Below are 13022 nucleotides of genomic sequence, written 5' to 3' on the forward strand. Positions count from 1 at the left end.
AGAATCATTTGGGTTTTGCTTTTCCCCTTCCACACCTGGGTAGGTTAAGGAATGGATAAACAGAAGTATTACTTTTTACCACCTGGGGAAGTTCATACAACCATGCCCTTGGCCTCCCAGGAGAACCAGAAACAACTTTTTATCTCCACATCCATTTCCAATACTAAACAATTCAACAAGCCCAGTCAGTGCCAAGGATTACTGCTGCAGGAAACAGGGCTGTTTCTGGTTCCAGTAGCCCTAGGACTTCCTCCTCTTACCTTTCATCCTACACCACCCTTACCGTAAACACTACACCTGGGTGCAAAGGACCCTCAGTGGGGATAAAGCTTAGGTGACATCATTGTCAGTCAGCAAGTGCCAAAAATATGTCAAGTAGGTGGTTTCATCACAAAAACTGAACTAACAGGTAGATGAGGGGACTGGGATGAATCACATTTGGCAGCAAATAATTAAGACACAGCAGTTCAAAAAAATCTCATTTCCTTGGGAGAGGTATCAGTCACTATAAAAAGCCAGTTGGCTGGGGACACCACAGCAGATCCAAGTGACCACGCAGTCTGCTCTTCTCTGCACACCAGGTGAGTCTCTTTCCTTGGAACTTTTTAACATTCACTCAGAGTTTTTTTATTTTTATTGAAACCTCCTTGTTATTTTTGCTGTCTTTTCCCCTACTATTGAAATTCAGCTATCAGAGTTATAGCCTGTAGAAATAACTTGGTTTTGAAAGTTTTCACAGTTTGGGCTTGAAGGTACTTAAGATGTTATCAATTCTGCCCCATCAGTTCTTGCCAGAGAGAAGAGGATTGTGTAAGACTCTCAGCAGGATAAGTCCTGCTACCTTATGCTTTGTAGAACTTACAGTGACATTATAATTATTTCTTTATTCATAACCTTAATACAGAGAAATGTATTCTTTCACCAAATTGTTTTGTGAGAATTTATTATGTTGGCACTTGATCTGCTAAAAACAATTTAGACAACAGGGAATTTATTCCATGAAACTACAATTTATAAAGGAAAATAAGATATGGGCAGGAAAGCTAAAATGCTATGTAGAAAGTCACATGCATGAAGCAATAAGGACAAGTAAAGGGCTGTGGTAGTTTGGGGACAGAAGTTATTCTAGAAGACTTACTCTAGAAATTCCTCCCAAAGGCATCATATGAGGTAATCTGTGATCCATGGTGGCTGAGTATTTTTGGACAAGCAGAATGAGGAAAACATTTGAGGCAGAGTAGGGTGTAAGTGAGGCTAGAGAGGGGATTATGTGGGGTTCTAGAAAAGTCAGTAATTATCTTATAGGTGATGAACCATTCTATTATCAGAAATATGTGAGGTACTGAAGTTACTGGGGTTTGTTTTTCAAATATCACATTTCCATGTGATCCCAATATTGTGCTCTCACATTTCTGCCAAGAGCCTGCAGTTGTGTTGTTTTACTAATTGGGTTTTAAGATGTGCCGGAGGAAAGAGAGCACTGGGAGAGACCCTGAGTGGAGCAGAACGAACTGCCTTTCTGTTCCCCCTGTTCAAAGGCTCAGAAATCATCGAGGTGTTCTTAGTGGTAAAGGGAGAGGAAGGAGAACCTTTGCTTCTTAGGAGAACTGAAGTGGCATTGAACATGGCCTCTTCCCTAGTTAATCCCTGTTTAAACCATCTGTTCTGATCTCTAGGCCCAGCCTCCTTTGAAGCATGAGTTCCCACCAGCAGAAGCAGCCTTGCACCACACCCCCCCAGCTCCAGCAGCAGCAAGTGAAACAGCCCTGCCAACCTCCACCCCAGGAACCATGTGTCCCCCAAACCAAGGAGCCGTGCCACACCAAGGTTCCTGAGCCATGCCACACCAAGGAGCCAGAGCCCTGTCACTCAAAGGTTCCTGAGCCATGCCACACTAAGGTGCCAGAACCCTGTCACCCAAAGGTTCCTGAGCCATGCCACCCCAAGGTGCCAGAGCCCTGCCACCCTAAAGTTCCAGAGCCATGCCCAGAGCCAACAGTCATTCCAGCACCAGTTCAACAGACCAAGCAGAAGTAATGTGGCCCATACCCTTGAGGCCACCACCACTGAATGCTGAATACCCTCTCCCATTCTGCTTAACTGCTCCATTTGCCATGCAATTAGCATGCGATCACCAGTAGTCAAAATCTTCCCTCATTTGCACCCTAAAAATAGGTGCCATGAAGCTTTCCTTCCCAAACACTCCGGGCCTCTGAGCTTCTGAATGAGGCTGATGGTCTTGGTACCTTAGAACTTTAGTTTTCAGCTGCTCAGGATTCATCTGAAGAGGGACTTAAGATGAAAACAGGTGGATCAGCTCTGTTTTGCCCCCATTAAATGTACTTTCAATTTCACTCCTGGCTGTGTGTGTCATGGTCTGACTTAACGTCTTCATTCCTTTTCCTTATGAAGTAGGACCTGTTCACAGACAGGTTGGTGAGGAAGGGTATCATTCAGAGACTTCAGATCCTGGTTCTAGGTGGGTGTGGAGTTTTCCCCACTGACTTTGCCTGGGCTGGCAATGGGAGGTTCTGTAATGCCACCCAGAGGCTGTTGCTTGGGCATCCAGGGCTGGAGCAGGGCTCTTCTCTTGCAACTCAGTGAGTCACACGGGAGTCTAATTAGTGCCTGTCATCTCTGATTCTGACTCTGACTCTGACTGACTTTCTAAGCTTCAGTGCCTTGCCCTAAACCTGGCTTTCAGACTGCTGACTTATCCAGCTAATTTCTGTTTATTTCAAGGGATGTTCTCCCTACATATGTGATTCTGCTCCTCTCCACTCATTTCTTTCTGATACCTGTGACTCAGTTTCTCAAACATACACAAGGCCTCACAGCCTCCACATTTGTTATCTCGATCAATCCTGTCCCACTCACTGATTTCCCACTCTGCCAGAAAGGGAATGAGGATTCACAGTTCTTGCCTTAGGGCATTTACAGTTGTCTAGAGTAGTGTACTTCACTCCTTGCCTAATCCCTCATACAAACACACATACACATACACACCCATGCATGCTAGATTAGGAGTTTTTCCAGAGTAGCACACACAAGCTGATCCACTGCATCCCAAGTTGCAAACTGTTTACTTCACATATAGTGTGGCAGGAAGCACAGGAAATGAGAACTAGAAAACCTACCACTCCATCCTAGAGTATAAAAATGTGTACAGTGAAATGAAACATGGTAAAATTGTCAACCATGCATTCATATATATGTGTATTTATTCATATTCAGATTTATATCAAAAGTATGTTTCTCATCCTGGCCAGGTAGCTCAAGTAGTTGTAGTGTCATCCCATGCACCAAAAAGGTTGCGGGTTCAATTTCCAGTCTGGGCACATACTGGTCAGAGCACATACAGGATGTTTCTCTCTCACACTGATGCCTCTCTCTTCTCCCCTCCTCTCCTCTCCCCTCCCTTCCCCTCCCCTCCCTTCTGCGCTCTCTCTCTCTCTCTCTCTCTCTCTCTCTCTCCCTCCCTCCATCGCTCCCCCTCTAGAACAGTGGTGTCCAACCTTTTGGCATCTCTGGGCCACACTGGAAAAAGAAGAGTTTTCTTAGGGCACACATTAAATACATAAACACTAATGAAAACTGATGAGCAAAAAAAAAAAAAAAAGCCATGCATAATTTTCATGATATCCACCACCACAGATAAGCAAAAAAGTCTTCACATAATAACCCTAATTATGCAGCGACCCTTTTGATAATCTTTTAAAATCATCAAGCAGGTCCCAAGTTTGTGATCATTAATATAGAAAATGTACATATCTAACAATAAAACATCACTGATAGTTTTTTATATTTTTATTATAAAAGTAAAAGAAAAGAGGGCAACATAAAACTAGTGGTATGTTTGACATTGTATTTGAGAAACTAGTGCATCAATATCTGGTTTGATAGAAGTAGTTGCAAGTCTCAGAGAGTTCTCCATGTGACCATCAGATATTTTGGTTCTAATTTTACTCTTAATGTGTCTCATTCTTGAAAATAGTTGCTCACAAATGTAGGTGCCACCAAATAGGTGCCACCATGAATAAGGCATGATTGTGCACCCATGGGTACAAATAGCAAGAGCATATGTACATTTATTTTATGTGACATTGCAACACATAATCACAAAAAAAAATCTCATAATGTTTTAAGTAAATTTACAATTTTGTGTTGGGCTGCATTCATAGCCATCCTGAGCTTTATGCAGCCTGCAGGCCGCAGGTTGGACACCCCTGCTCTCGAAGCAATAAAGAAACACATCTTGGGGTGAGGATTTTTTAAAAGTGTGTTTCTTTTTATATTACTGGAAGACAAAGAAAAACTTCCTGAAGCAGTATAAAAAGACACATATTTTCCTTTAGATTGTAAAATGAAATAATGAAAAAAACATGAGCATTTGGTATATAACATAAGCAATTGTGATAGTTTTGATCATACTGTTTTTACCTGACTTCATTCCTTAAAGTCTATTTGAAAAATGTTTACCTAAAAGTCTTATTATCCAAAATGTCTTCTTGTTTAGTTAGTAGATAAGGTCCACTATCATAACAGAGTAAACAGTGCCACCTAGCACCAAATCAATTAGTCAAACAAACATAAAATAATGTGTCTTAACCATACTATTTATTAGTCAACTATAACAAACATGCCCTAAATTTTGGTGGCTCAGTCCAGAAAGTATTTCTTACTTGTGTCCAAGTCCATTGTGGGTTGGCAAGGATTTTGCTCCATGCAGTCATAAAGAGAGTCAGGTTCCTTTCTTCAAATGGTCTCACCATCACTGAGTGCCTTGTCCTCCTCTGGATGCAGGTACAACAACAAGGAAATAGAGCATATTCAGGGAAATAGACTGAACATAAAGAATATGTCCTGCTCTCATCCACTTGGAATAAGTGATAACATAAATCCTTTCTGTTCTTATTGGCTTGAGTAGAAGTTGGTCACATGGCCCTATATACCTTACAAAGTCAAAAATGTAGTTTCTTGGTATACCCAGAGGAACACACACATAACAGTGAGCTCTTCAATTTCTGCCAGTGCCTACCCTTCTGGTCCTCACCTATCTATTTACTTCTTTTGCCTCATAAACAGAATATAGTGTCCCCAGGGAACAACCCCTTAGCCCCATCCAGCTCAAAGCACAGAGTCTCTGGTGATATAGCATTCTCCCTATCATGTCTTTCTATAGCTCCTATTGGTTTAGCAATCTAGGAAATAAACAAATGAACCATTTTTGTTTCTGTTACCCAGAATCCAATGATGAGATCTTGGAAAACTAAATAGAAACTGCCATATGCAAGAAAAAATAATGGAGAACAAATGGCTATAACTTGGCCTTAGTCTTCTAAAATACAGCTGGGATAGCATTGTCAAGCCATAATCTTCCCCCATCTCAACATCCAGAAATGATAGAAATTCTGTGTTAAGCTCTTGATTTGGCTCAGTGGAAGGAACTCCTTCTTCCTTTTTTATTCATCACTCTGCCATTGTTAGGATTATTCCATTTACATGATTAAATCTCAAGTGTGTGTTGCAGACTGAGATTTTCTTAATTAGGTCATTTTTGCCCCTCACTTTCTAACCAAGTGTGGTTTTAAGACTCTTGGAAACATGTTTTGTTTTGTTTTGTTTTGTTTTGTTTTGTTTTGTTTTGTTTTGTTTTGTTTGAAATCTAGGCTATGGTTACTTTGGAGATATGATTCCTCAAAAACTTTGTAAACTTCTATTTGCTTCCAGTCAATTGTATATGCCAATAACTATACTCAAATTTCTTTCCCAGAGAACATTTGTATGCTTCCTTTTCCTTTTGCCTTTCTTTCTCGATTATAGACTTTTTGAAACAATTTGGAAAAATAATTTTTTGTGGGAAGGCATTGTCTTAATTTAATCTTGACTGAAAACCTGGGCCTTAATTCTCTCAAAATCATTCTCAATTTTATCTTTTTCTATTTAGTACCTAGAGGTAATCAACTTTCTCAACCCTATAGGTCTTTAAAATTCTGGTTTTTCTCTGTCCCCTTGTATGCTTGTAAAAGAGCCAATTTTAATTTCTTTTTTTTTTAATTTAGCTTTGTTGAGTTAGAATTTTCAGGAACTTTTTTCACTTTTTCAGGAACTGCCAGAATGTCTTCCAAAGTAGTTACACCATTCTGCATTCCAACCAACAATGTAAGAGGTTTCTAATTTTTCCATATACTCAATGAAAATTGTTATTGTCTTTTTATAGAATTTATTTACTATAAAATTTACCCTTTTAAAGTGTACATTTCAGTACTTTTTAGTACATTCACAGAGTATATGTGTATGTATAATCATCACCACTATCTAACTCCAGAATACTTTTATCATCCCCCCTCCAAACTCCACATGGTTAAGCTGTCACTCCCCATTATTGCTTACTATTGTTCCTGGCAGGCCCTAGTCTACTTTCTGGTTCTATAGATTTGCTTGCTCTGGACATTGCAAGTAAATGGTATCATACAACATGTGGCATTTTGTGTCTGGTTCTTTAACTTAGCATAATGCTTTAAAGGTTGATTCATGTTGTAGCATGCATTAGTATTTTATTCTTTTTCATTGCCAAATAATATTGTAGTAGGGATAAATCACATTTATCAGTAGATGCACATTTGGGTTGTTTCCCTTTATTGACCATTCTGAATAATGCAGCTGTAAACATTCATGTACAAGTTTTACATAAATCTGTGTTTTCAGTTCTCTTGATTATATATCTAGAAGTGGAATTTCTGGGTCATATGGTAACTCTGGTTTCACTTTTTCAGGAACTGCCAGAGTGTCTTCCAAAGTAGTTACACCATTTTGCATTCCAACCAACAATGTAAGAGGGTTCTAAGTTTTCCATATACTCAATGAAAATTGTTATTGTCTTTTTATTATAACCACTGGGGTGGATATACAGTTGTATCTCATTGTGGCTTTTTAATTTGCATTTCCTTAATGAGTAATGATAGCAAATATCTTTTCACTGGTTTATTGCCCATTTGTATAGCTTCTTTAAAAAATGTTTATTCAAATCCTTTGCCTGTTTAATTGGGTTATTTTTCATTTTATTGTTCAGTGGTAAGAGTTCTTTATATACTCTGAATAAAAGTTATGAATCAGGTGTATGATTTACAAATATTCTTTCACATTCTGCAGGTTATCTTTTTGGTGTCCTTTGAAACTCAAAAGTTTTTACATCTTGGTAAGGCCTAATTTACCTATATCTTTAATTGAGCTTTTGACATTTTAGCTAAGAAACTGTTGCCTAATTTGAGGTCATGAAGATTTACACTTACATTTTTTTTCTGAGAGTTTTATAGCTGCCATGCTTACATTGGGTCTATGATCCATTTTGAGTTAATTTTTATATATAGCATGAGGTAGCTGTCCAATTTTCTGCTTTTGTGTACGGATCTCCAGTTGTCTCAGCACCATTTGCTGAAAAGACTCTTCTACCATTAAATTATCCTGCCACTTATATCAAAAATCAATTAACCATAAGTATGAGAATTTGTTTCTGACTTTCTCATCATCCTAGGGTCACACTGTCTTGACTAATGTGACTTTTTGGAAAGTTTTTAAATTGGAAAATGCATCCTCCAACTTTGTGCTTTCTTTTTTCAAGATCATTTTGGCTATTTGGGGTCCCTTGCATTTCTATTTGAATTTTAGGATCTGCTTATCAATTTTTGCAGGAGAGGCAGTTAGGATTTTTGAAATGGATTGTATTAAATCTATATATCAATTTGAGGAGTATTGTCATCTTAACGATATTGTCTTATAGTTCACAAACACAAGATGTCTTTTCACTTCTGTCCTCTTTCATTTATTTCAGAGATGTTTTGTAGTTTTCAGTGTCTTGCAATTCTGTTGCTAATTTTATTCCCAAATGTTATATTCTTTTTGATGTCATGGTGAAATTGTTCTGCTTTCACTTTCAGATTATCCTTTACTTGTGTATAGAAATACAATTAATTTTTGCATTTTGATCTTGTATCCTGTAATTTTGCTGAACTTTTTTATTAGTTGCAATAGTTTTTGTGTCTGTGAATTCCTTAGAATTTTTTGTATACAATATTATGCCATCTGCAAATAGAAGTAGTCTTATATCTTTCTTTCTAATCTGTATGCCTTCTCTTTTTTTGGCTGAATGCCCAAGCTAGAACTTCCAGTACAATTTTCAATACGAGTGACAAGAATGCATACCCTTGCATTATTCCTAATCTTAGTAAAAATGCATCCAGTCTTTTACCATTGAATCTAATGTCACCTGTGAATTTTTCATAGATGGCCTTTATCAGGTTGAGGAAATTGCCTTCTATTCCAAGTCTGTTAAGTATTTTTACCATGAAAGGCTGTTGAATTTTTTTATTTTATTTTAATTGTTGCTCAAGTACAATTTTCTATCTTTTACTCCCACCCCTCCCCACCTCCCTCCCATTTCCACCTGCCCCCAGTTTTTGTCCACGTGTCCCTTATACTTGTTTTTGTAAACCCTTCCCCTTTTCCCCTGAAATTCCCTTCCCTCTCCCCTCTGGACACTGTCAGCCTGTTCTCTATTTCAGTGTCTTTGGTTATATTTTGCTTGTTTCTTTGTTTTGTTGTTTAGGTTCCTGTTAAAGGTGAGATCATATGGTATTTGTCTTTCCCTGCCTGGCTTATTTCACTTAGCGTGACACTATTAAAGTCCTAGAGAAGAACATAGGCAGGAAAATCTCAGATATTTCATGCAGCAACATTTTTACTGATCTATCCCCCAGAGCAAGGGACATAAAGGAAAGAATAAACAAATGAGATCTCATCAAAATAAAAAGCTTCTGCATGGCTAAAGAAAACAGTATCAAAATTAAAAGAGAACCAACTGTATGGGAAAACATATTTGCCAATGAAACCTCAGACAAGGGTTTAATCTCCAAAATATATAAAGAACTCACATGACTCCACTCTAAGAAAACAAGCAACCCAGTTAAAAAATGGACAAAGGACTTGAACAGACACTTTCCAAGGAGGACATACAGGGGATCCAGAGACACATGAAGAGATGCTCAATATCTCTATCTATCAGAGAGATGCAAATTAAAACCACAGTGAGATACCACCTCACACCAGTCAGAATGGCCATCATAAACAAAGCAACAAACAACAAGTGTTGGAGAGGTTGTGGAGAAAAAGGGACCCTAGTGCACTGTTGGTAGGATTGCAGACTAGTACAACCACTATGGAAAACAGTATGGAATTTTCTCAGAAAACTAAAAATGGATCTGCCTTTTGACCCAGCAATTCCACTGCTAAGATTATATCCTAAGAACCCTGAAACACCAATCCAAAAGAACATTCACCCCAATATTCATAGCAGCACAATTTACAATAGCCAAGTGTTGGAAGCAACCAAGATGCCCATCAGTAAATTAATGGATCAAAAACCTATGGTACATTTAAACAATGTAATTTTATGCAGCAGGAAGAAAAAAGGAGCTCCTACCCTTTGCGACAGCATGGATGAAACTGGAAAGCATTATGCTAAGGCTGTTGAATTTTGCTGAACACTTTTTTTGTCCATATTGAGATGGCCATGTCTTTCTTTGTCCTTTATTCTATGGCTATGGTATATCATGTTGATTGATCCTTCATATTAAACTAACCTTACATTACTGGGACAAATCCCTCTGCTTATGGTATACAATCTTCTTTATATGATCATGGATTTGGTTTGCAGTATTTTATTGAGAAATCTTTATCTGTATCCTTAATGGGATATAGATGTGTAGTTTTCTTCCTTTGTCATATCATTTTCTGGCCTGGTTTCAGGGTAGTACTGACCTCATATAATGAGTTGGTAAAGGTCTCCTCTTCTATCACTTTTTAAAATTATTTTAATTGTGACAAAATATATATAAAATACATCATCTTAATCATTTTTCTTTTTTTAATCCTCACCCAAGGACATGCTTATTAATTTTAGAGAGATGGTGAGAGAGGGAGAGGAACATCAATGTGAAAGAGATACATGGATTTCTCACCTCATGCATTCACCCTGACTGGGGATCAAACCCAAAATGTAGGTATGTGCTCTCAATAGGAATCAAATATGTGACCTTTCAGTTTATAAGACAATGCTCCAAACAACTGAGCCACACTGGCTGGGCTCATCTTAAACATTTTTAAAAGTAGAATTCTGTGGTATTAAGTTCTTCTTTTTTACATTAAAAAAAGTTTTAAAAGATTTAATTTAAATTCTTATTGAAATACTTAATAGATGTGTCAGTGAAGCCATCTGGGCCTAGGCTTCTCTTTCTGGAAAATGTTTATTTTATTAATGCAGTCATTTTATTTCTTATAAGTATTTAGATTCTCTACTTGATCAATCAGTTTTGGTAGTTTGTGTCTTTCTGGGAAGTTATTCACTTATCAATGTTATCCATTATGTTAGTTTTCACTGTATTTTCTTATAACCCTTTTTATTTCTGTAATATCAGTAGTGATATCCCCTCTTCTTTTTTTAAGATTTTATTTATTTATTTTAGAAAGAGGAGAGGGAGGCAGAAAGTGAGGGACAGAAACATCAAAGTGTGGTTGCCTCTTGTTACAAAACAGACATTGGGGGTTGGTGAGGAGGATGATATACTATTACTGAATGGACCCATCCTTCTGCTCCAGAAGTCCCCTGCCCTGTACTAGGTTCACCTTGCCTGTTGCCAGGGAAAGTCATCTCTCAATGCCAGAGATTGGTGAAAAGGAAAGGGATTATTTATTCAAAGAGTTATATGGACTCAGAGTAATGACTTAATGTCTTTATTAAAATACTAAAGTCCTTCAGAATACCCATAAATGCACAGAGTCCTTTCTTCTCCCTCTGCCCAGTCTGGGGTACCATATCTCAGGAAAGGAAGTAGAAGTCCCTGGTTCAGGCAGCCCCTGGTTCCCAGCGCCATTAGCTGTGTCACCCCTGTGATCTCCATTTAATCCAAAATCATGTGGCACCTTCTCATGGGGGGAAGATGGTTATAACCATCTTTTAGACCACAAGCAAGAGTCCTTTCACCCCTTTTCTTCCCAACAAAGTTTCTCCTGCTTCCTAAGCCTGTGGCAAAAGGGAGCACCCCAAGCTGCATGGTCCCCCCTTTCACCAAATCCATGTGGTCCCCCCGTAAAAAATCCAGCATGGCTGCCATGCCTGGGTTTAAATCCCAGCACCAATCTTCCTCTGCAGCCCCATTTCTGATTCCTCCCACAATCAGTTACACCTGCCAGCATTCCCGTATTCTTCCAGCTTTTCTGGTATGCCATAGTAAGTCCAGTCAGGCATGGCCCCTTGGCATGGAGCCAATCATCTCCAAGCTCTCACACAGGCACTGTAACCAGGGGGAGTTGCCTCCCAGTTACATCATGGATTGAAGTCATTCCCATCTCCCTGGCTCAAAGCATGGCCACAGCTATTTAACATATCCATGAAACCAGTTAAAAGTTGTAGATATGTTAAATGTCCATGCTAGAGGTTAGCTGCAAAGCTGTTGCTGTGCAAAACAGCTCTCAATGACCCTGCTCCATGTATCCTATCCCCCAGCTCAGACTTGTGGGGGTGAGGATATCCTATATATTTTTCTCTAATATTTCCTGGACACCCTGAGTTCTGGACCTCATTACAAATCCATATTTGGGGGCACCTCCTGGCTGCTCCCTGTTACACTCTCAAGCATGCCTTACTGGTAACCCAACCTAGCCTGTAACCCAGAGATATGCCCAGACTGGGAATCAAACTGGTGACCCTTTGGTTCACAGGCTGGCACTCAATCCACTGAGCCACACCAGCCAAGGGATATCCCCTCCACTTTGCTGATTTCAGTAACCTGTGTCTTTTTTCTTTTCAGTCATACTAGCTATAGAGTTGTCTACTATTGATCTTTTCAAAGAACCATCTTTTAGTTTATTAATACTTTTGTTTTTCTATTTTGTATTTTATTTATTTCTGCTCTATTATTAATATCTCCATCTTTATCATTACATTCAGCATAGTTTTTCTTAAAGTTCTATAAGGTTATTGATCTTAGATTTTTCTCCTTTTTAAATATAGAGGTCTCCAGACTTAAATTGTTCAGTATGTACTGTTTTTACTTGTGTCTCATAAGTTTTAGTAGGCTCTGTTTCTATTTTGTTTTCTCTCAAACAATTTTCTAATTTCCCTCATTATTTCTTCATGAGCCATTGGTTATTTAGGAGGGTGTAAGCAAGTCACAGAACCCATTAAAAAAGGAGTAGAATGAATGTTACCAGGGGCTGAGGGTTGGCAGATATGTGGAGGTATTGGTCAATGGTACTAGCCTTCAGTTGTAAGCTGAATAAGCTCTGGAGACCTAAAGTATAGCATGGTAACTATTCCTAATAATACTATGTTGCGTACTTGAAATATGCTAACATGATCAATATAAAGTGTTCTTAACACATACACACAAATAGTAACTATGTGAGGATATGGATGTATTAAAGTGATTGTGGAGACTTCCAGCCAAGATGGAGGTGTAGGTAGATACACTTTGCCTCCTCACACAACCAGAAGAAGGACAATGACAAATTTAAAAACAAAAATATCAGAACTCTCAGAAAATCAAATTATATGGAAGTCTGACAACCAAGGAGTTAAAGAAGAAACATTTATTGAGACTGGAAGTGGGGGTGGAGATAGGCAGCCAGAGCAGAGAGGACACATGGCAAGGCAGCGACTGGAGGACCAAGCCAGTGAGGATGTAGCTGTCAGACCATGGCTGGCAAGGTGGCAGCTGGAGGACTGGGCAGTCCACATTTGCATACAGATAAACCAAGGGGAATAACTGGGAAGCAAAACAGACCCCATAATCCAGGATTCCAGTGCAGGGAAATAAAGCCTCAAACCTCTGACTATAACACCTGTGGGGATTGTGGTAGCAGGAGAACTCCCAGCCTCAAAGAAGTGTTCACTGGAGGAACCCACAGGGTCCTAGAACATGCACAAGCCCACTCACCTGGGAATCAGCACCAGAAGGACCAAATTT

At 38.8% G+C, this 13022-nt stretch overlaps 1 protein-coding gene across 1 annotated transcript; it reads left to right on the top strand.

Annotated features, from left to right (window-relative positions):
- The first annotated feature begins 432 nt into the window (after positions 1–432).
- Positions 433–2354, top strand: SPRR1B (small proline rich protein 1B). The gene is made up of 2 exons (XM_045816742.1): positions 433–581; positions 1677–2354. The coding sequence occupies exon 2, from the start codon at positions 1696–1698 to the stop codon at positions 2035–2037; it is 342 nt and encodes a 113-aa protein (XP_045672698.1). The 5' UTR covers positions 433–581; positions 1677–1695; the 3' UTR covers positions 2038–2354.
- Positions 2355–13022: the final 10668 nt, after the last annotated feature.

This window comes from Phyllostomus hastatus, unplaced genomic scaffold (genome assembly GCF_019186645.2).
Source record: "Phyllostomus hastatus isolate PE091 unplaced genomic scaffold, TTU_PhHast_1.1 phas_scaffold_216, whole genome shotgun sequence".
NCBI lineage: Eukaryota > Metazoa > Chordata > Mammalia > Chiroptera > Phyllostomidae > Phyllostomus > Phyllostomus hastatus.